Below are 21,650 nucleotides of genomic sequence, written 5' to 3'. Positions count from 1 at the left end.
TTTTATTATATTTGGTCTTGTTTTATATAGATAAATATTGGCTATTTTTCTAAAACTGGTGTGGTGTCCTTTTGTAGTGTTTGCACTTATTACTGTGTGTTATCTGCAAATGCTTTACACATTGCTTCTGAGATAAGCCTAACTGCTCGTGCCAAGCTACCAAGGGGTGAGAAGGGGTTATCTGAGCAAGTATCTCCCTTATCCTGACTAGAGTGAGGGTCCCTACTTGGATAGGTTGCAAACCGACTGCCAATGAGACCCTAGTTCTCTCAAAAGGCATGAGAACTGCTAGTGAGAAGGCAAATAACCAATCCAGGGAAAGCTTACTAGAGAAATGAAGAAAAATGAAAAATTCCAGTGTAGTGAGGCTAATCTCCACTTAACACTTAGGCCCTCATTACTATCCTGGTGGTCCTGTGACCACCAGGGTCGCAGTGGCTGTCCATCTGCCACATTACGAGCACGGTGGTAGCACTGCGGTCAAACCGCCAGCTTACGACTGAACATTGGTCTGGCGGTCCTAATCCGCCAGGACAGCACTGCCCTGGGGAGTAAGACTCCCTTCTCTCCAGCGGTTTCATGGTGGTAACACCACCATGAAACGCCTGGAGGAGACGGTGTGACCCATGGTGGTCCCTGCACTGTACATGCTCATGGCATGGGCAGTGCAGGGGCCCCCTTGGCTAGCTCCATCGCAATGTTGACTATCTGCTTTGCAGACAGTGAACATTGTGATGGGTGCTGCTGCACCCTACGCACTGCAGCATTGCTACCTGCTCTATTATGAGCAGAAGACAATGCTGTAGGCAGTAGGCTGTTTCCCGCTTGGTCAGCGGGTGGAAACTGTGACCCAGCAGGAAACTCTTATTGGGCCCAGTTGGAAAGCTGCCACATTGGCGATAACCTACCCGTCTAGACTTAAGTGGATGGTCTTTTCCATCTGCTGAAGTCCTAATTAGCCCCTTAGTCACTGAGGATCAAAAAATTACTGGCGAAACATTGGCACTTGGTTAAGTCCGGTAATAGGCAAGTTAGTGTCCCTGCATCATATGGTCACTTACAAGAGGAGTAAGCCAGTAAAAGACTGAATTATGCATGGTTCACTTGCTGACCGAGATGACAGAATCCTGGCATATGGAACAACGGGGCTTTTACAATTGTGGAAGATGTAAAGCTTGTAAGAGTAGTATAAACAAAAAAATACATTTTACCAGGAGTCAAAACTGCTAAAATAAAGAGATTCATCACATGCAGCAGTGTTTACATGTTGTGTATATGTTTAACAACGTCTCTTTGGTCCCCAATAGAACATTGTTTTGGGTCAAGAGCAACAAGTATTCATGTTTATTTTGTCCTTGAGAACACAAAAGTATGATGGACGGAGTGCTAACAATGCAGACACTCACCCCAGTCACAGATCTGGGTTTAATCCATCGTTCTTTTGCTCACCATGCCACCCCAGTTTGGACCCAGCCATATGCAAATCAGTGTTGACCCTGGTCCTCATGGGAACAGTCCAGCCCAAACTGCCAAGCCAGGTCCTCCCTGGACCGGAAACAAGCATCCTGGGACCGGTTCCAGGGTATCTCCCTTCATCAGCCAGGCTAGCTTGAATCCAGTGGCACAGTGAGCATGGGACCCACGTCTGGGCATAGCCATTCCCACTTAGGGCAACTTCAGCAACACAAAAGGATGATGGACGGAGTGCTCAACAATGCAGACACTCACCCCCACAGGTAGGCCCAACCCCCTGCAGCACAAACCCTCTGCCTGCCTGTAAGGAAATGCCTCCTTGGCATGGTTACCCCCTGACTTTTTGCCTTTGCTGATGCCAAGTTATGATTTGAAAGTGTGCTGAGGCCTGCTAACCAGGCCCCAGCACCAGTGTTCTTTCCCTAACCTGTACCTTTGTTTCCACAATTGGCACACCCTGGCATCCAGGTAAGTCCCTTGTAACTGGTACCCCTGGTACCAAGGGCCCTGATGCCAGGGAAGGTCTCTAAGGGCTGCAGCATGTCTTATGCCACCCTGGAGACCCCTCACTCAGTACAGACACACTGCTTACCAGCTTGTGTGCGCTAGTGGGGATAAAATGACTAAGTCGACATGGCACTCCCCTCAGGTTGCCATGCCAACCTCACACTGCCTATATGTATAGATAAGTCACCCCTCTAGCAGGCCTTACAGCCCTAAGGCAGGGTGCACTATACCATAGGTGAGGGCATAGGTGCATGAGCACTATGCCCCTACAGTGTCTAAGCAAAACCTTAGACATTGTAAGTGCAGGGTAGCCATAAGAGTATATGGTCTGGGAGTCTGTCATGCACGAACTCCACAGCACCATAATGGCTACACTGAAAACTGGGAAGTTTGGTATCAAACTTCTCAGCACAATAAATGCACACTGATGCCAGTGTACATTTTATTGTGAAATACACCCCAGGGGGCATCTTGAGATGCCCCCTGAAACCATACCTGACTTCCAGTGTGGGCTGACTAGTTTTAGCAGCCTGCCACGCACCAGACATGTTGCTGGCTACTAACCCCCCAGACCTAAACACACCCCTAAATCGAGTATTTAAGGGCTCCCAGAACCTAGGTAACTAGATTCCTGCAACCTAAGAGTAAGAAGGACTGCTGACCTGAAAGCCCTGCAGAGAAGACTGAGACACCAATTGCTTTGGCCCCACCTCTACCGGCCTGTCTCCCCACTTCAAGAAAAACTGCAACAGCGTTGCGTTCCACAGGGTCCAGTGACCTCTGAAGCCTCAGAGGACTACCCTGCATCTAAAAGGACCAAGAACTCCCAAGGACAGCGGCTTTGCTCCAAAGAAGAAACATCTTTGCAACAAAGAAGAAACTTTTAAAGAACACACGTTTCCCTCCGGAAGCGTGAGACTTTGCGCTCTGCAACAGACGCCCCCGGCTCGACTTGTGGAGAACCAACACTACAGGGAGGACTCCCCGTGAGTAGCCAGAGTTGACCCCCCTGACCCCTCACAGCGACGCCTGCAGAGGGAATCCAGAGGCTCCCCCTGACCGCGACTGCCTGCTTCTAAGAACCCGACGCCTGGTAAGGACACTGCATCCGCAGCCCCCAGGACCTGAAGGATCCGACCTCCAGTGCAGAAGCGACCCCCAGGTGGCCCTCTCCCTTGCCCAGGTGGTGGCTTCACCGAGGAGACCCCCACCCCCTTGCCTGCCTGCTTCGCTGAAGAGACCTCTGGGTCTCCCATTGAACTCCATTGCAAACCTGATGCCTGTTTGCACACTGCACCCGGCCGCCCCCGTGCCGCTGAGGGTATACTTTTTGTGCTGACTTGTGTCCCCCCCCGGTGCCCTACAAAACCCAACTGGTCTGCCCTCCGATGACGCGGGTACTTACCTGCTGGCAGACTGGAACCGGGGCACCCCCTTCTCCATTGAAGCCTATGTGTTTTGGGCACCACTTTGACCTCTGCACCTGACCGGCCCTGAGCTGCTGGTGTGGTAACTTTGGGGTTGCTCTGAACCCCCCAACGGTGGGCTACCTTGGACCCAACTTTGAACCCTGTAGGTGGTTTACTTACCTGCAAAACTATCAAACACTCACCTCCCTCAGGAACTGTTGAAAATTGCACTGTCTAGTTTTAAAATAGTTTATTGCCATTTGTGTGAAAACTGTATATGCTATTTTGCTAATTCAAAGTTCCTAAGTGAAGTACCTTTCATTTAAAGTATTGTTTGTAAATCTTGAACCTGTGGTTCTTAAAATAAACTAAGAAAATATATTTTTCTATATAAAAACCTATTGGCCTGGAATTGTCTTGAGTGTGTGTTCCTCATTTATTGCCTGTGTGTGTACAACAAATGCTTAACACTACCCTCTGATCAGCCTACTGCTCGACCACACTACCATAAAATAGAGCATTAGAATTATCTCTCTTTGCCACTATCTTACCTCTAAGGGGAACCCTTGGACTCTGTGCATGCTATTTCTTACTTTGAAATAGTGCATACATAGCCAACTTCCTACACTGCCCATTTACAAGGAAGGGAACTGTCTGCAGTTGAGGTAATATTTGTGTTTCTATGTTAATACTGTTCAAAGTTGTATTTATGATTCATTAATGCACAGCCTTTATTATTAGGGTGAGCGCTCTAAATAAACGTTGTAAGGTCACTCTGTACTACTGACAGTGGTTCCAGTTTGCACACTTTTGAAAAATTTAATATGAGGCTATGTATAACTCCCAGAATGCTCTTATTAGATGCAAATATTGCCGAAGCTTGTAAGCAAGAATCATGATTCTTAGCGTTAAAAATTTCAATGTGCACTGAACAAAACTATTTTGTGGCCAATATTCTCCTTGTGTGAGAGCAGCATGCTATCACTCACAGTAAAACAAGCCAATAGATAGAAAAATGTAACTTTAATAAAAACAAAATATCTTGGTTAATGCAAGACCTAATTAGGAGCCCAATTCTTATAGAAAGTCACAAATGTGCACATATGGTATATCTTTAAATTAGTGGCTTTCATGAATTCACAAAACTTTACAGAAGTAGACCAGGACATCGTACTACTAGAACACATTTGTCAACTGTATTTTGCACAGGCAAAGATGCATGTGTAGATTTGCTCATACGAATTTTTATTGAGCGTTTGCAAGGACATTTTCTTTCCAACCACTTTTTTCTCCCATCCCCGGAAAAACGTCTAGTTCTGCTCTTGTCAGCACTAAATTTTCAACCTTTTTCAGTATGGGAAAAGATTAGAGAAGAGCTGGTAAAAATCCTTTAAAACATGCTAGTTAGTAGGTTTGCACAGATTCAAAGGCATTGGCCTGGAACTACTGCTTACTGCTTCCTCCAGCCCCAACATGTAGACCTTACCGAAAGGTGGTAAAATAAGGAAATTGCTATAGTAGAGCTTAAAATTTCTAGTATTCAAGGCCTACTATAGTATTAGCCCTGGCATAATCAGGGAGGCTAATATCGTAGCTCTTACATAATGAGATTGCAGCCATAATTTGTCTCCGCTTTACGTGGAATCAAAGGGGCAAGTAGATTGTGTTCTTTTTATTTTATTTTATTTTTTATAATTATAACTGGACAAATAGATTTAAGAAGCAACCTGTCCCTTGGACAAGTAGATGTTTCATTAAATTCCACACTCCTATGTAGGTATCTCCATCTTCCCTGTGGGGGTAAAAAAAAAATTTGGAGCACTTACGTGCTATAAAAAACTGATCAAAACTATTCTGTAGCACGACATTGCCCTCAAATACACAGAGATATGATACTCTTTCATTGACAAGATTCCAGTGAGCACAAGAGGTGGGGATAGAGAGAAGAGTTTGAGGAAATGAGTCAAAATTAATCATTATTCTCTCAACAGCTAATTTCGTTGCAGCTTGAACCAAGATGAAGAGCTTTTGGTGCATATTGTTTAGACCTTTATAGTGTTAGGTTATTAGTGTTATTTTCTACACACCTCCAAGAACTCTTGAAAGCGTTTTTTCCAACAAGATTTCCCAAGGAAAACGGAGATAAATCTTTGTGCGCATAGTATAAAATTGGTATTTATTTTGATTACATGTATTGCATTGAACATTTGTGTTTTTTTTAAGAACCCATGAACATTGATTGGGCTACTTGGGTGGTAGAATTGTATGTAGGACACAATATATTGTAATAACTTCTGGCTGATTTGTTTGCATTCATGGGCCACTTGGCATATTAAGTGTATTTTGCATAAGAACAAATATGATGATATGCAAATTGATTTATTTCGCAACATGCACAAGCGCAATGCCTAATATTTTTCTTTTGTTTGGACACAATCAAATCAGTTAGTTTCCTTGACCCTTTTAGCAACATTGTATGGAAAAGAAGACCTAACTAGGATGTTTGCTATCTCTATGCTCTGTTATTGAAATTTGGCTGATTTGCATGCAGTCATGGGCCACTTGGTGTAGTGTTTCGTGTATGAAGTATGATTGTATGCAAATGAATTTATTCTGTTAAGTGCATAACTTAGTATTTACTTTATGGACATTTTCAAATTAATTACAATGTTCTCTGCCTGGTTACAACTTAGCAACATTGTATCCAGAAAAGCCAACGTATTGTGTGTTTGCTATGTCTGTTCTCTGGTGAAGGTTTTTTTAATGGTGATAGTGCAGTGTTTTGTTTTGGGCCATGATGAAGACTAGTTAGATCATGCTCTGATATACATCCTGGAGTGCGACCTTCTGTGTTGCAGAGGGATCTATCTATATCTATCTATATCTCTCTCTCGATCTCTCTCTCGATCTCTCTCTCGATCTCTCTCTCGATCTCTCTCTCGATCTCTCTCTCTCGATCTCTCTCTCTCGATCTCTCTCTCTCGATCTCTCTCTCTCGATCTCTCTCTCGATTTCTCTTTTTCTTTCTCTCTTTCTTTCTCTCTTTCTCTCTCTCTCTTTCTCTCTCTCTCTTTCTCTCTCTCTTTCTCTCTCTTTCTTCTCTTTTTTCTCTTTTTTTCTTTCTTTCTTTCTCTCTTTCTTTCTCTCTCTTTCTCTCTCTCTCTCTTTCTCTCTCTTTCTCTCTCTTTCTCTCTCTTTCTCTCTCTTTCTCTCTCTTTCTCTCTTTCTCTCTCTTTCTCTCTCTTTCTCTCTCTTTCTCTCTCTTTCTCTCTCTCTCTTTCTCTCTCTCTCTTTCTCTCTCTCTCTTTCTCTCTCTCCTCTTTCTCTCTCTCTCTCTTTCTCTCTCTCTCTCTTTCTCTCTCTCTTTCTCTCTCTCTTTCTCTCTCTCTTTCTCTCTCTTTCTCTCTCTTTCTCTCTCTTTCTCTCTCTTTCTCTCTCTTTCTCTCTCTTTCTCTCTCTTTCTCTCTCTTTTTCTCTCTTTCTCTCTCTCTCTCTTTTTTTAAATATTTTTTTTATAGCAAGACTAGTTGTCTTAGCAATCGCCTTAAAACTCCACCCTACTCCGACTAGTTTTACGATTTTGAAACTGGGAATATACAAGGGGAAATGCGCTGATAGCAGTGTTTGAAAGATAGGATTTGTAGTGCTGTGGGAATGGTTTTGGATTGTAAGAGTAGTGTAGGTTTGAAAGGTGTGGTTCTAAAGCGGACTCGTGCAGATGAGCAAGCATGTGGGGCATACGAGCACGTGTGATGGTGTGGTATCTGGCTTTAGAGGGGTAAGTTATCCAGTGGATCATGACAGTTGACAAGGTGTGCAAGAGAATGTTGTCTGAGAGTTGGCATTCAACACTTGGGCGTGTGTGGAGAAAACTACGTAGCATGTGGCAAAGGATGAGTGTATATTTTTTTTGTAGTTAAGAAATGCAAGCAGTATTTGATTGTTTTGATCCCTTTTCCATCACTTGTTAGTGACAACTGCCTTAGTGAGTAACTAGTCAAATTAGGTTGAATGTATATCATGACTACAATGTCTAACATTTGCTTGTTCTAATTATATATATTTATATATATTTTTCTTTCCCCCACTTTAGGATTCCTTTTGGAACATACGTCTCACATTTATGGCGATAGTCGGTGTTAGGGCAGATTTCTGCCAAGCGCAGCACTGCGCTTGTGCTGGCAAATAAGCTTTGGGATTGAACGTGACAGACATACTCTTTGCCTTGAAGCCTCCCAGAACATCGTAACCAGCATCAAATTGTTAGGGGTGATTTATTTATTTTTGTGTTATTTTTCGGGGGCATTGGGTTGCATACTTAAAACAGTTTGGCAAATATAAAGATCAAGAACAGCGGAGAGAGATCATCGCTATTTGTAATTTGCCTGACCAGTGCCTACCTGCAGTACGTGCTGCTGCCCAGCTTGGAATACAGTGGATATCTCGTTTGGAGCTATGCTATTACCTGCTTCCACATGCCAGAGAAGTTGCTGAAAGAGAACCAAGAAGTCGTCCTTCGAAAGTTCTTTTGAATGTTTTCTGCCACTCCTTTTTCCAGGGACATTTTTCCCCACCCTCCCTTCTACTTTTTTTAATTTGCCATCATGAACCGTCCGGCACCAGTGGAGATCACCTACGAGTGTATGCGCTTTCTAATAACCCACAACCCAACGAACGCAACTCTCAACAAGTTCACAGAGGTAATTCATGCTAAACTTATCTGAGTGTTAGAATAGAAACAGCAACATTCTATGTATTTTCACTTTTAAATGAGTTCTAAACTTTGAGTATACCCAATTAACCTACCTCAAGGGATCATTAATAATTGTACAACTGGGCTATTTTTGTAGGTTAAAGCATGTGGGGGGGACTGGTTGTACTTTTGTATGTCAATGTGAAATCAATTTAATTTCCTCAAACTACCAACACAGTTGTTACTAACTTCTGTTGCCTGGGTTAGTATGATACATATGTTCATTGTATATTTGCATTGTCTATGCATAGCTGTATAAACGTGTTGGACAAAACCTATGATGTATTAAGTCTCTCACAAAATGGCCAGGAAACCCCCATCTGAAAGTGCATTGCACATTAAGCAGTAGTTCACAGTTTCACACAGTGATCAAAAGAGCAGCTAATAATTGGTCCTGGCCATGATGACAGAGCAACGTGCAAAAACCTGAGAGTCCATCAAATCCAACCCAATTCTTGATTGTCTGGCATTAATGACTTGAACTGATACAAAAAAAATGCCTGACTTTGTATTAGCTAAATGACTGTCCTTTCGACTCTGCCATCCCTATCGCAGGTCACCCAAGCTCAGATTCAGTCATTGTTGTGGCAGCTCAACGATAAATGCACAATCCAGTCACACCTACCTCTACTCCATCTTATCAGTGGAAAACGTATGGATGCTTTGACCAAAAGAATGAGTTCCCTGGCAGCGAGGTCTACTAAAGTAGCAAATGCTCTAGTCACTCTAGGCTGATATGATAGGCTAATGTAGAGCGTCATTGACCATTGCCTGGAATCCGTACGAGGAGGCAGCAAAGTAGATCATGTGAGGGAACCAACGCATCAGATGCTGTGACCAGTGCAACTGTGCATCCCTTTATTGTGGACTTTCACCATTTAGCAGCAGTGGCCCTCCATTGCATAATGGAATGGCAGCTAAAGAGCACATCCTTTCAGACCAAGCTACAAGGAAAAGTGTATGATACGCCTTTTGGCGACCAGATACAGTTTAAGCAATCATGTGGAGAAGGCTCTTACAAGGCATAAAAATGGAAACTGACATAGCACTGTCTTGGAGCACTGCAATTTCGAAAGTCCTCTATATTTTGTAGACTTTGGTACTTAAAACTCTCTGTTGTAGCCATATGCTGGAATTTATTAAAACCACCTTGCCACATAACAATTAGAATATGGTCATAATTTGTAAAAGCTACAACACAAAATATTAGTTTTTACTGAGAAAGTACTAAATAATTTACAGATTGTGGGGTTTTACTCCAGGTTATTCTCAGTCAAGATGATCGGTTATTCTCAGTCAAGATGACAGGAGGCTGGAGAGATCCTCGACTTCTGGTATTTCAACAAGTTCAGGGAGAAACAGTCCTTCAAAATGGTCCTGTTTTAGTGCTTCAGGAATGGGGATTCCTAGTCTTCAAGACTCATCCTTCGATGTTCCCATTCTTCAAAATCATATGATTTATCTTAGATTTTCCACGGGCAGAGAGCATTCTCAATTCAGAGCCCTCCCCTTTATGCTCCTGCCAGTCCCATGATTCTTTGCAAATTGCGTATCACCTGTGACGGCACATCTGAAGAAGGAAAATTGCCAGGTGTTTTTGTACTTTGACTGGGTACAACAATATTCCAGAGTGAAGAAAACTGAAAACCTAACATGTCTGGGTCTCATCCATTGAGTTCCGCTCTGAGCCTGCCTCTCCTATAAGTCACCAGGTTTTACCCTAACTTTCTTCTGGCCTTACCTCAACAACGCTTAGAGAAAAACATACCCTTCACCCAGGAGAGCTGTGAAAATTAATGACTAAAGCCACAGCAGTTTACAGTGGCAATTCAGTTTCAGCCTGGCAATGCAGATAGTTCCTAGGTCAAATGTCATAATGCATTCAGTCGATCCCTCCTTGCAGGCTTTGCGTGCGGTTCACAAAGTAAATCTTGCTGACCACTTGAACCTGGCATGGTTTTGGTGGGGAATTAAACAGAAACCTTAGTAGGACCATCCCAAAATGCACAACATATGAAGATAATAACAACCGTTGTCTAAATGGATGGATGAGCACCCCACCTTTATGACCTGATGGAGAAAGGCAAGCAATCTGAAACAGACGAGGGTCTCCAATGTCCTGCAGCTCTGTGCCATCAATGTGGGCCTACAAGCTTTCCTTCCATGCAAAATGCACCTGTCCTGATTGACCAATAATAGAACATCAATACATTTAATCAACAAACATATTGGAACAAGATCACTAATTCTGTGAGTAGAAACTCTGCAACTGTGGGGCTAACTAATTCCATTGATTTGACAGCAAAGAATTGACTGGGTCTTTACAACACCCCCCCGCCTGTATGTGAAGTCTTGCAGAATACCATAAGTGAGAACTTTATAACAAAGTTCAGCAGCTCTTTCGGAGGTGGGTTCAGCCTCTTCTCAATCTGTTCGTTACTTGGGAAAGCAGAAAGTATAATATCTTTGCCAGTTGGCATTACCAGCAAGAACCTCAGGAGAATCACATTTACGTACTCTTTTGCTCCATTTACCCGGGTCTTGAGAATCACCCAGAAGACTAAATAAGCATGCAACTGCTACAGCTGGTGAGTGCTTCAGCATTCTCCCTCTAGTCCTGAACCTCTGCCTATGTGGAAAAGGCACCCATGTAACTGTGAGCCACGAGTCGTGAACTGCATGGCGTGGCTCTTGATTACTTCGAATTTGGACATCCGGATTTTCCAGAAGACCTTAGGGATTTAATGGAGCAGGCACTTGCACTCTTGTTGCAGAACATTCAAGGCTAACTGAAAACAATTCTGTGTTTGGTATAGGACCAAGGCCTTGCATCTTCTGTGTGTATGGCCTCATCAGATCTCGCCATACCTTCTAGGAATGGCCTCTAACACCTTTCCTTAAAAGTGCCTTTGGTTGTCATTTCAAGAAAAAAACTCATCTCAAGAACAGACCTTCTCACAGCGAGTGGTCAAGCAGTTTTTCCGTCCTTTTCCTCCAGTGAGTCGACTGCCTGTTTCTTGAACTAAACAGTCCTCACCAGTCTTATGGCTCCTTCATTTGAGCCTATTCACAGAGCTGAGTTTCAAATTGTCTACTGGAAAACTGCTTTGCTTCAAGCATTGACATCTTCCAGATAAATAGATTAATTGAAAGCATTGTTAAAAAAAACAATTTCACATGTCTGAGCCCAACACTAGATGATAGGAGTATATGCACAGCATGTGAATCTCCAACTCTACATTGCACATAGATATTTACAGGGTAAGTAACATTTTCCGTTCGGTGGCATGTGTAGCTGCAGATACACATGCTGTGCATAGTCCGCCATCTGGTGTTGGGTCGGAGTGTTACAAGTTGTTTTTCTTCGAAGAAGTCTTTTCGAGTCACGAGACCGAGGGACTCCTCCCACTTCGGTTCCATTGCGCATGGGCGTCGACTCCATCTTAGATTGTTTTTTTTTTCCGCCATCGGGTTCGGAAGTGTTCCTTTTTGCTCCGTGTTTCGGGTCGGAAAGTTAGTCAGAATCAACGGAAAATTCGTCGGTATTGTTTCGTTCGGTATCGGGATAGTTAGGGCAAATCGACACCGAGCCTTAAAGAGCTCCGGTAACCCTTCGGGGTATTTTCGATCCCCCGTCGGGGCCTGGTCGGCCCGACCGCGTGCAACATCGAGACTGCAAAAGCGGATCTTTATCCAAAGGGGTACAGGGAAAATCAGCACTCTTCCCCCAATCAGAAGGAAAAGGAAACTTGACTTCCAACAACAAGACAAGCCACCACAAGCAAAGGTGGTAAAGAGGGTAACTCCACCACCCTCTCCACCACTGTCAACTCATGTATCACCGGCACAGACTCCACCACAATCACCAGCTCATACCACCATGAGCCAGGAGGATCAGGAAGCATGGGACCTCTATGATGCTCCAGTATCGGACAATAGTCCAGAGTCGTACCCAACTAAACCCTCACCACCTGAGGACAGTACAGCATATGCACAGGTGGTAGCTAGGGCAGCCGAATTTCATAATGTATCTCTACATTCGGAGCCCTATTGAGGATGACTTCCTCTTTAACACCCTGTCCTCCACCCACAGCCATTATCAAAGCCTTCCCATGCTCCCGGGAATGCTAAGGCACGCTAAACAGATTTTCAAGGAGCCTGTTAAAAGCAGAGCAATAACTCAAAGGGTGGAGAAAAAATACAAGGCACCGCCCACAGACCCTGCTTTTATTACATCACAACTGACACCAGATTCAGTAGTCGTAGGAGCAGCTCGTAAAAGAGCCAACTCGCATACATCAGGCGACGCACCACCTCCGGACAAGGAGAGCCGCAAGTTTGATGCAGCTGGGAAAAGGGTTGCAGCACAAGCTATCTGTGGCGCATCGCCAATTCGCAATCACTCCTAGCGCGATACGACAGGGCCCATTGGGACGAGATGCAGCATCTCATCGAGCACCTCCCCAAAGAATTCCAGAAACGAGCGTAACAAGTGGTTGAAGAGGGGCAAAATATCGCCAACAACCAAATACGTTCTTCTATGGATGCAGCAGATACAGCTGCAAGAACAATAAATACTGCTGTAACAATAAGAAGGCACGCATGGCTGCGCACATCTGGCTTCAAACCTGAGATACAACAGGCAGTGCTCAATATGCCGTTCAATGAACAGCAATTGTTTGGCTCAGAAGTGGACACTGCAATTGAAAAATTAAAGAAGGACACTGACACAGCCAAAGCCATGGGCGCACTCTATTCCCCGCAGGGCAGAGGCACATTTGGCACATTTTGCAAAACAACTTTCAGAGGAGGGTTTCGAGGTCAAGCCACAGAAGCCAGCACCTCACAAACAAGACCACCTACCTACCAGGGACAATATCAAAGGGGTGGCTTTCGAGGCCAATACAGAGGGGGCCAATTCCCAAGAAACCAGGGAAAGTTTCAAGGTCCCAAAACCCCTCAAAATAAACAGTGACTCACAGGTCACACAACCCCTTCACACAACACCAGTGGGGGGGAAGACTAAGCCAGTTCCACAGATCATGGGAAGAAATAACAACAGACACTTGGTTCTTAGCAATTATCCAACATGGTTATTGCATAGAATTTCTCCAACTCCCTCCAAACGTCCCACCGAAAACACACAATATGTCAAAACAGCATATAGACCTTCTAGGACTAGAAGTTCAAGCATTACTGCAAAAAGACGCAATAGAATTAGTACCAAAAACACAAAAGAACACAGGAGTTTACTCACTGTACTTTCTAATACCGAAAAAGGACAAAAGTCTGAGACCAATATTAGATCTCAGAACACTAAACACCTACATCAAATCAGACCACTTTCACATGGTCACGTTACAAGACGTAATACCACTACTGAAACAGCAAGACTACATGACAACGTTAGATCTAAAAGACGCGTATTTCCATATACCGATACATCCCTCGCACAGGAAATACCTAAGGTTCGTATTCAAAGGAATACATTACCAATTCAAAGTGTTGCCATTCGGAATAACAACAGCACTAAGAGTCTTTACAAATTGTCTAGCAGTAGTAGCTGCACATATCAGGAGGCAGCAAATACACGTGTTCCCGTACCTAGACGATTGGTTAATCAAAACCAACTCGCTAACAAAGTGTTCACACCACACAGATTGTTATACAAACCCTTTACAAACTGGGTTTCTCCATCAACTATGCAAAGTCACACCTTTTGCCGTGTCAAACACAGCAATACTTAGGAGCGACAATCAACACAACAAAAGGGATAGCCACTCCAAGTCCACAAAGGGTTCAAAATTTTCACAAGGTGATACAAGCTATGTATCCAACACAAAAGATACACGCAAAGATGGTCTTAAAACTCCTAGGCATGATGTCCTCATGCATAGCCATTGTCCCAAACGCAAGATTGCACATGCAGCCCTTACAACAGTACCTAGCATCACAATGGTCACATGCACAGGGTCAACTTCTAGATCTGGTGTTGATAGACCGCCAAACATACATCTCGCTTCTATGGTGGAACAGTACAAATTTAAACAAAGGGCGGCCTTTCCAAGACCCAGTGCCACAATACGTGATAACAACAGATGCTTCCATGACAGGGTGGGGAGCACACCTCAATCAACACAGCATCCAAGGACAATGGGACGTACATCAAAGAAAGTTTCATATAAATCACCTAGAATTGTTAGCAGTATTTCTAGCGTTGAAAGCATTCCAACCAATGATAACCCACAAATACATTCTTGTCAAAACAGACAACATGACGACAGTGTATTATTTAAACAAACCGGGGGGAACACACTCGACACAGTTGTGTCTCCTAACACAAAAAATATGGCATTGGGCAATTCACAACCACATTCGCCTAATAGCGCAGTTTATTCCAGGGATCCAGAACCAGCTAGCAGACAATCTCTCTCGGGATCACCAACAGGTCCACGAGTGGGAAATTCACCCCCAAATCCTGAACACTTACTTCCAAATTTGGGGAACACCTCAAATAGATCTATTTGCAACAAAAAACGCAAAATGCCAAATCTTCGCATCCAGGTACCCACACCGGCAATCTCAAGGCAATGCTCTATGGATTAATTGGTTAGGGATATTTGCGTACGCTTTTCCCCCTCTCCCTCTCCTTCCATATCTAGTAAACAAATTGAGTCAAAACAAACTCAAACTCATACTAATAGCACCAACATGGGCAAGACAACCTTGGTATACCACACTACCAGACCTGTCAGTAGTACCTCATGTCAAACTACTCAACAGGCCAGATCTGTTAACACAACACAAACAACAGATCAGGCATCCAAACCCAGCATCGCTGAATCTAGCAATTTGGCTCCTGAAATCCTAGAATTTGGACACTTAAACCTCACACAAGAGTGTATGGAGGTCATAAAACAAGCTAGAAGACCATCCACTAGACACTGCTATGCAAGTAAATGGAAAAGATTTGTTTGTTACTGCCATAATAATCAAGTCCAACCATTGCATGCATCTCCAAAAGATGTAGTAGGATATTTACTACATTTACAAAAATCAAATCTAGCTTTCTCTTCCATAAAAATACATCTCGCTGCAATATCTGCTTACCTGCAGATTACTCATTCAACTTCCCTATTTAGAATTCCTGTCATTAAAGCGTTTATGGAGGGCCTAAAGAGAATTATACCACCAAGGACACCACCTGTTCCTTCATGGAACCTCAACATTGTCTTGACAAGGCTCATGGGTCCACCTTTCGAACCCATGCATTCTTGTGAAATGCAATACTTAACGTGGAAAGTTGCATTTCTCATTGCCATCCCATCTCTAAGAAGAGTAAGTGAAATACAGGCGTTTACCATACAAGAACCATTTATTCAAATACACAAAAATAAGGTCGTTCTAAGAACAAATCCGAAATTCTTACCAAAGGTTATTTCACCGTTCCACTTAAACCAAATAGTGGAATTACTAGTGTTCTTCACACAGCCAGATTCAATAGCTGAAAGAGCACTACATACATTAGACATCAAAAGAGCACTAATGTACTACATTGACAGGACAAAAGACATTAGGAAGACAAAACAACTATTTATTGCCTTCCAAAAACCTCATACAGGAAATCCAATTTCAAAACAAGGTATCGCCAGATGGATAGTACAGTGCATCCAAACCTGCTATCTTAAAGCAAAGAGAGTACTGCCTATTACACCAAAGGCACACTCAACCAGAAAGAAAGGTGCTACTATGGCCTTTCTAGGAAATATTCCAGTGACCGAAATATGTAAGGCAGCAACATGGTCTACGCCTCATACATTTACTAGACACTACTGTGTAGATGTGTTATCTGCACAACAGGCCACAGTAGGTCAAGCCGTACTAAGAACTTTATTTCAAACTACTTCCACTCCTACAGGCTGAACCACCGCTTTTGGGGAGATAACTGCTTACTAGTCTATGCACAGCATGTGTATCTGCAGCTACACATGCCACCGAACGGAAAATGTCACTTACCCAGTGTACATCTGTTCGTGGCATTAGTCGCTGTAGATTCACATGCGCCCAACCTCCTCCCCGGGAGCCTGTAGCCGTTTAGAAGTAGATCTTGAACATTTGTACATTTGTAAATATATTACATTAAACATTCATTTTGTACATACGTATTTATTCCATTGCATGGGCACTATTATTAGCATACACAACTCCTACCTCACCCTCTGCGGGGAAAACAATCTAAGATGGAGTCGACGCCCATGCGCAATGGAACCGAAGTGGGAGGAGTCCCTCGGTCTCGTGACTCAAAGACTTCTTCGAAGAAAAACAACTTGTAACACTCCGACCCAACACCAGACGGTGGACTATGCACAGCATGTGAATCTGCAGCGACTAATGCCACGAACAGATGTACACTGGGTAAGTGACATTTTCCTTCTCCAGCATTAGCAGCTTTTATAGATTCACATGCGATCGGAGGCTCGCTGATTTTTCCCTTCCACTCACGTGGTACTCTAGAGATCAACATTGCTCACATTTTTGTGACAGTGGGTGCATTCACCTGATTAGCTGAAGTTTGGATACTTTTCAATTAAATTAATGTTACTGAAATGCAGTTTAGGCCTATGGCCTTTTTAACATTGTTTATTCCCAGCATGACTGGGGCTAACTCAAGCATGTTTATATATGAAAGATGGCACTGTTTGAGGACTTCAATTACGGATATGGATCTTGTTTCTTCTGTGCCATGGATTTGTGCAGTTGCAGTTTCTTTTTAATTTGTTTTTAATAGTTCTCATGTCATGACTGGCATGGTGAGACACAAATGTCTGAAGTGTCTCACTGTGATGTTGCATTCTCTAAGCCATCCTAGGGTTGCTGGAGTCTGCACCGGGTGTAGTAACTATACTATCTCCCTCATAAGTTATCTCAAGCCCACTTAATGAATTTCCTCCTGGCTCCTCTATATCTCACTATCCTCCCCAACCACATTTGTTTTCCTCCTGCTGAACCCCCTCCCAATCCCCCAAGCCTCATTTAAATTCCATTGTTCCAATTAACAATACGAGGCAGGTATGCATATCGTGTTGGGGATGGGTTCCCAGCCAAATGTGATCTACTACTACTCCCCTCCCCCCCACACGCCTACACATAAACAAAGTCAGGCCATTAAGTAACTGTTTTAAATGCATTTATTAAGGACACTTGTGAAGGACGTTTTTTAGGGTTGAGCGCAAAGCGTTCTGTCCCTATTGTTCTCTCTACGGGCTTGTAACCACACCCATGTCAAGCCCATGAGTGTGGTTGGTTTGTGGGCTTCCTTTTACAATTCGCTTAATTTCATTAGTAGAAGGTATGCATACATCATGCCTTTTCTGATGGATACAAAGTGGATTCCTCACCTTATGAATTCACCCTTGCGCCAGCATCCGACGGAAAATCTTCTTCAGCTCTCCACGTCGATAAGGACGTCACAATTGCACAGCTCCACGCGACTCCGTCTGACGTCATAGTGCCAAAAAAGGGTCCTGGCGTCAGTTCCCTTTTTTCTGTCCCTTCGACGCTAATGGTTTTCTCCTAGCTCTGGCTTCTGTTGGAGGTTTCATCTTGTTGCTCTTTGTAGTTACAATGTCTCCCCCTAGGAAGTCCGGTTTCAAGCCATGCAGAGAGTGTGGGGGTCACATGTCGGTCACTGACCCTCATGATGATTGTCTTTGGTGTCTTAGCTATGAGCATGACGTTGAGGAGTGTGCGTCTAGCCAGGGCATGAATCCTAGGGCTTTAAAGGAAAGGGAGGCTGTAAGGAAATGCCTCCTTGGCATGGTTACCCCCTGACTTTTTGCCTTTGCTGATGCTAAGTTATGATTTGAAAGTGTGCTGAGGCCTGCTAACCAGGCCCCAGCATAGTGTTCTTTCCCTAACCTGTACCTTTGTTTCCACAATTGGCACACCCTGGCATCCAGGTAAGTCCCTTGTAACTGGTACCAAGGGCCCTGATGCCAGGGAAAGACTCTAAGGGCTGCAGCATATCTTATGCTACCCTGGGGACCCCTCACTCAGCACAGACGCACTGCTTGCCAGCTTGTGTGTGCTAGTGGGGATAAAAAGACTAAGTCGACATGGCACTCCCCTCAGGGTGCCATGCCAACCTCGCACTGCCTACAGGTATAGATAAGTCACCCCTCTAGCAGGCCTTACAGCCCTAAGGCAGGGTGCACTATACCATAGGTGAGGGCATAGGTGCATGAGCACTATGCCCCTACAGTGTCTAAGCAAAACCTTAGACATTGTAAGTGCAGGGTAGCCATAAGAGTATATGGTCTGGGAGTCTCATACACAAACTCCACAGCACCATAATGGCTACACTGAAAACTGAAGTTTGGTATCCAACTTCTCAGCACAATAAATGCACACTGATGCCAGTGTACAATTTATTGTAACATACACCCCTGAGGGCACCTTAGAGGTGCCCCCTGAAACCTTAACCGACAACCTGTGTAGGCTGACTGGTTTTAGCAGCCTGCCACACTCCAGACATGTTGCTGGCCACATGGGGAGAGTGCCTTTGTCACTCTGTGGCTAGTAACAAAGCCTGTACTGGGTGAAGGTGCTTCTCACCTCCCTCTGCAGGCACTGTAACACCTGGCGGTGAGCCTCAAAGGCTCACCCCCTTAGTTACAGCACCCCAGGTCACCCCAGCTAGTGGAGTTGCCCGCCCCCCTCCTGCCACGGCCCCACTTTTGGCGGCAAGGCCGGGGGAGATAATGAGAAAAACAAGGAGGAGTTACTGGCCAGTCAGGACCGCCCCTAAGGCGTCCTGAGCTGACTCTGACTTTTAGAAATCCTCCATCTTGCAGATGGAGGATTCCCCCAATAGGGATAGGAATGTGCCCCCTCTCCTCAGGGAGGAGGCACAAAGAGGGTGTAGCCACCCTCAGGGCTAGTAGCCATTGGCTACTAACCCCCCAGACCTAAACACACCCCTAAATTCAGTATTTAGGGGCTCCCAGAACACAGCAAGAGAGATTCCTGCAACCTAAGAAGAGGACTGCTGAACTGAAAAACCTGCAGAGAAGACGGAGACACCAACTGCTTTGGCCCCAGCTCTACCGGCCTGTCTCCCCACTTCTAAAGACACTGCTCCAGCGACGCATCCCCAGGGTCAAGCAACCTCTGAAGCCTCAGAGGACTACCCTGCATCTAGAAGGACCAAGAACTCCTGAGGACAGCGGCTCTGTTCCACAAAGACTGGAACTTTGCAACAAAGAAGCAACTTTGAAACAACACACGTTTCCTGCCGGAAGCGCGAGACTTTGCACTCTGCACCCGATGCCCCCGGCTCGACTTGTGGAGAACAAACACCACAGGGAGGACTCCCCAGCGACTAAGAGACCGTGAGTAGCCAGAGTTGATCCCCCCCCCCCCCCTGAGCCCCCACAGCGACGCCTGCAGAGGGAATGCCGAGGCTCCCCCTGACCTGCTTCAAAGACCCGACGCCTGGTAAAGACACTGCACCCGCAGCCCCCAGGAACTTAAGGATCCGACCTCCAGTGCAGGAGCGACCCCCAGGTGGCCCTCTCCCTTGCCCAGGTGGTGGCTACCCTGAGGAGCCCCCCCACCCCCCTTGCCTGCCTGCATCGCTGAAGAGACCCCTTGGTCTCCCATTGATTTCTATTGCAAACCCGACGCTTGTTTGCACACTACACCCGGCTGCCCCTGTGCCGCTGAGGGTGTACTTTCTGTGCTGACTTGTGTCCCCCCCCCCCCCCCCCTACCAGTGCCATACAAAACCCCCCTGGTCTGTCCTCCGAAGACGCGGGTACTTACCTGCTGGCAGACTGGAACCAGGGCACCCCCTTCTCCATTGAAGCCTATATGGTTTGGGCACCACTTTGACCTCTGCACCTGAGCTGCTGGTGTGGTAACTTTTGGGGTTGCTCTGAACCCCCAACTGTGGGCTACCTTGGACCCAAACTTGAACCCCGTAGGTGGTTTACATACCTGCAAAAACAAACGCTTACCTCCTCCAGTAACTGTTGAAAATTGCACGGTGTCCAGTTTTAAAATAGCTATTTGCCATTTGTGTGAAAACTGTATATGATATTTTGCTAATTCAAAGTTCCTAAAGTTCCTACATGAAATACCTTTCATTTGAAGTATTACTTGTAAATCTTGAACCTGTGGTTCTTAAAATAAACTAAGAAAATATATTTTTCTATACAAAAACCTATTGGCCTGGAATTGTCGGAGTGTGTGTTCCTCATTTATTGCCTGTGTGTGTACAACAAATGCTTCACACTACTCCTGATAAGCCTACTGCTCGACCACACTACCACAAAATAGAGCATTAGAATTATCTCTTTTTGCCACTATCTTACCTCTACGGGGAACCCTTGGACTCTGCGCATACTATTTCTTACTTTGAAATAGTACATACAGAGCCAACTTCGTACAGAGGCCAAATAATTTTTGGCCAAGGCGAAGAAGGGTCATAGGAGCCATCGAAGATCCTCTTCCAATGCTTCTTCAAAGAAGCATAAGAAACGGCTCCGTCATGACTCTCGGCGCCGTTTGGCTTGGAGCCAATCAAGATTGAGGTCTCCATCTCGTCGGCGACGTGGGAGGTGAGTCCGGTGACTCCTCAACCCCAGAATCCTGAGGCTTTTCTGGCGCTGTGTGTCTGTGGTTGTGGCACCTCAGGACAGTCCTCAATTTTTTCACCTGCTGCTCAGGAGTCCGATGTTCAGCAAAGCACAGGTGCAACAGGGAGACCAGCGGTATCCTGCCTTCTCAGGTCCGGGAGCGGATCCGGCGGCATTTTTGAATGCCATGTTTTCTAAGTTCAGTTCCATGGCACCTGCTGGTGCTCTGGCTGGTCCCACGGGTCTATTGGCATTTTCGTTGGGCTCCCCGGCGCCATACAAGACGGCACAGTTTATGCCATTCTATCCGGCTGAGGGTACCGGACCTGCGTCAATGACATAGCCTTCAGGTCCTGTGAATCCCATGACGTCGCCTTCTAGATCTATGGTGCCGATATCATCACCCCGTCAGCCCGTGCCGATGGTGGAGCCACAAGAATCTTCGGCCTCATTAGGATCTGTGCCAGCACCGGATCCGAGTGATGGATTCAAATGGAGTCAACCTTCCTCTCCTGTCCCACGTCAGGTGTTGAAGTCATTCTTTGGCAAATTTCATGTCCACGCCGATGTTGGAGGCTCGATTGAGGTCATGCAGGAAGGCCTTGCGTCTCTTGGAGGCGGAAGAGTATCAAAGGCAGTTGTGGGAGGAAGGAGAGATTGTCGAGCCTTTGGGAGAGTATCAGGGCCTGGAGTCGGCCAGTGGGCTGGCTACTTCCCCAGAATGGGACCTGTCTTCACCGGGGTAATTTACGGAGGAGGTAGCTTCTTTTCACACCGTGATCAGGAAGGCAGTGGACTTTTTAGAACTTCCATTGCCTGCTGCAGAAGTTGAGACTAACATTTTAACAGAGGTGTTGCATCCTTCTTCGG

At 45.1% G+C, this 21,650-nt stretch overlaps 1 protein-coding gene across 2 annotated transcripts in view; it reads left to right on the top strand.

Annotated features, from left to right (window-relative positions):
* Positions 1-21,650, top strand: part of PTP4A2 (protein tyrosine phosphatase 4A2) — a 223,865-nt gene that overhangs the window by 63,007 nt on the left and 139,208 nt on the right. For both annotated transcript variants that reach the window (XM_069223317.1, XM_069223319.1), the window contains one exon: positions 7,483-8,089. In XM_069223317.1, the coding sequence (XP_069079418.1) occupies positions 7,994-8,089 (96 nt within the window). In that variant the 5' untranslated portion in view covers positions 7,483-7,993. The remainder of the gene's footprint in view (positions 1-7,482; positions 8,090-21,650) is intronic.

Source organism: Pleurodeles waltl, chromosome 3_1, assembly GCF_031143425.1.
Source record: "Pleurodeles waltl isolate 20211129_DDA chromosome 3_1, aPleWal1.hap1.20221129, whole genome shotgun sequence".
Taxonomy (NCBI): Eukaryota; Metazoa; Chordata; class Amphibia; order Caudata; family Salamandridae; genus Pleurodeles; species Pleurodeles waltl.
Note: the sequence above shows the minus strand (reverse complement) of the source record. Positions and strands in the feature narration are given on the sequence as shown.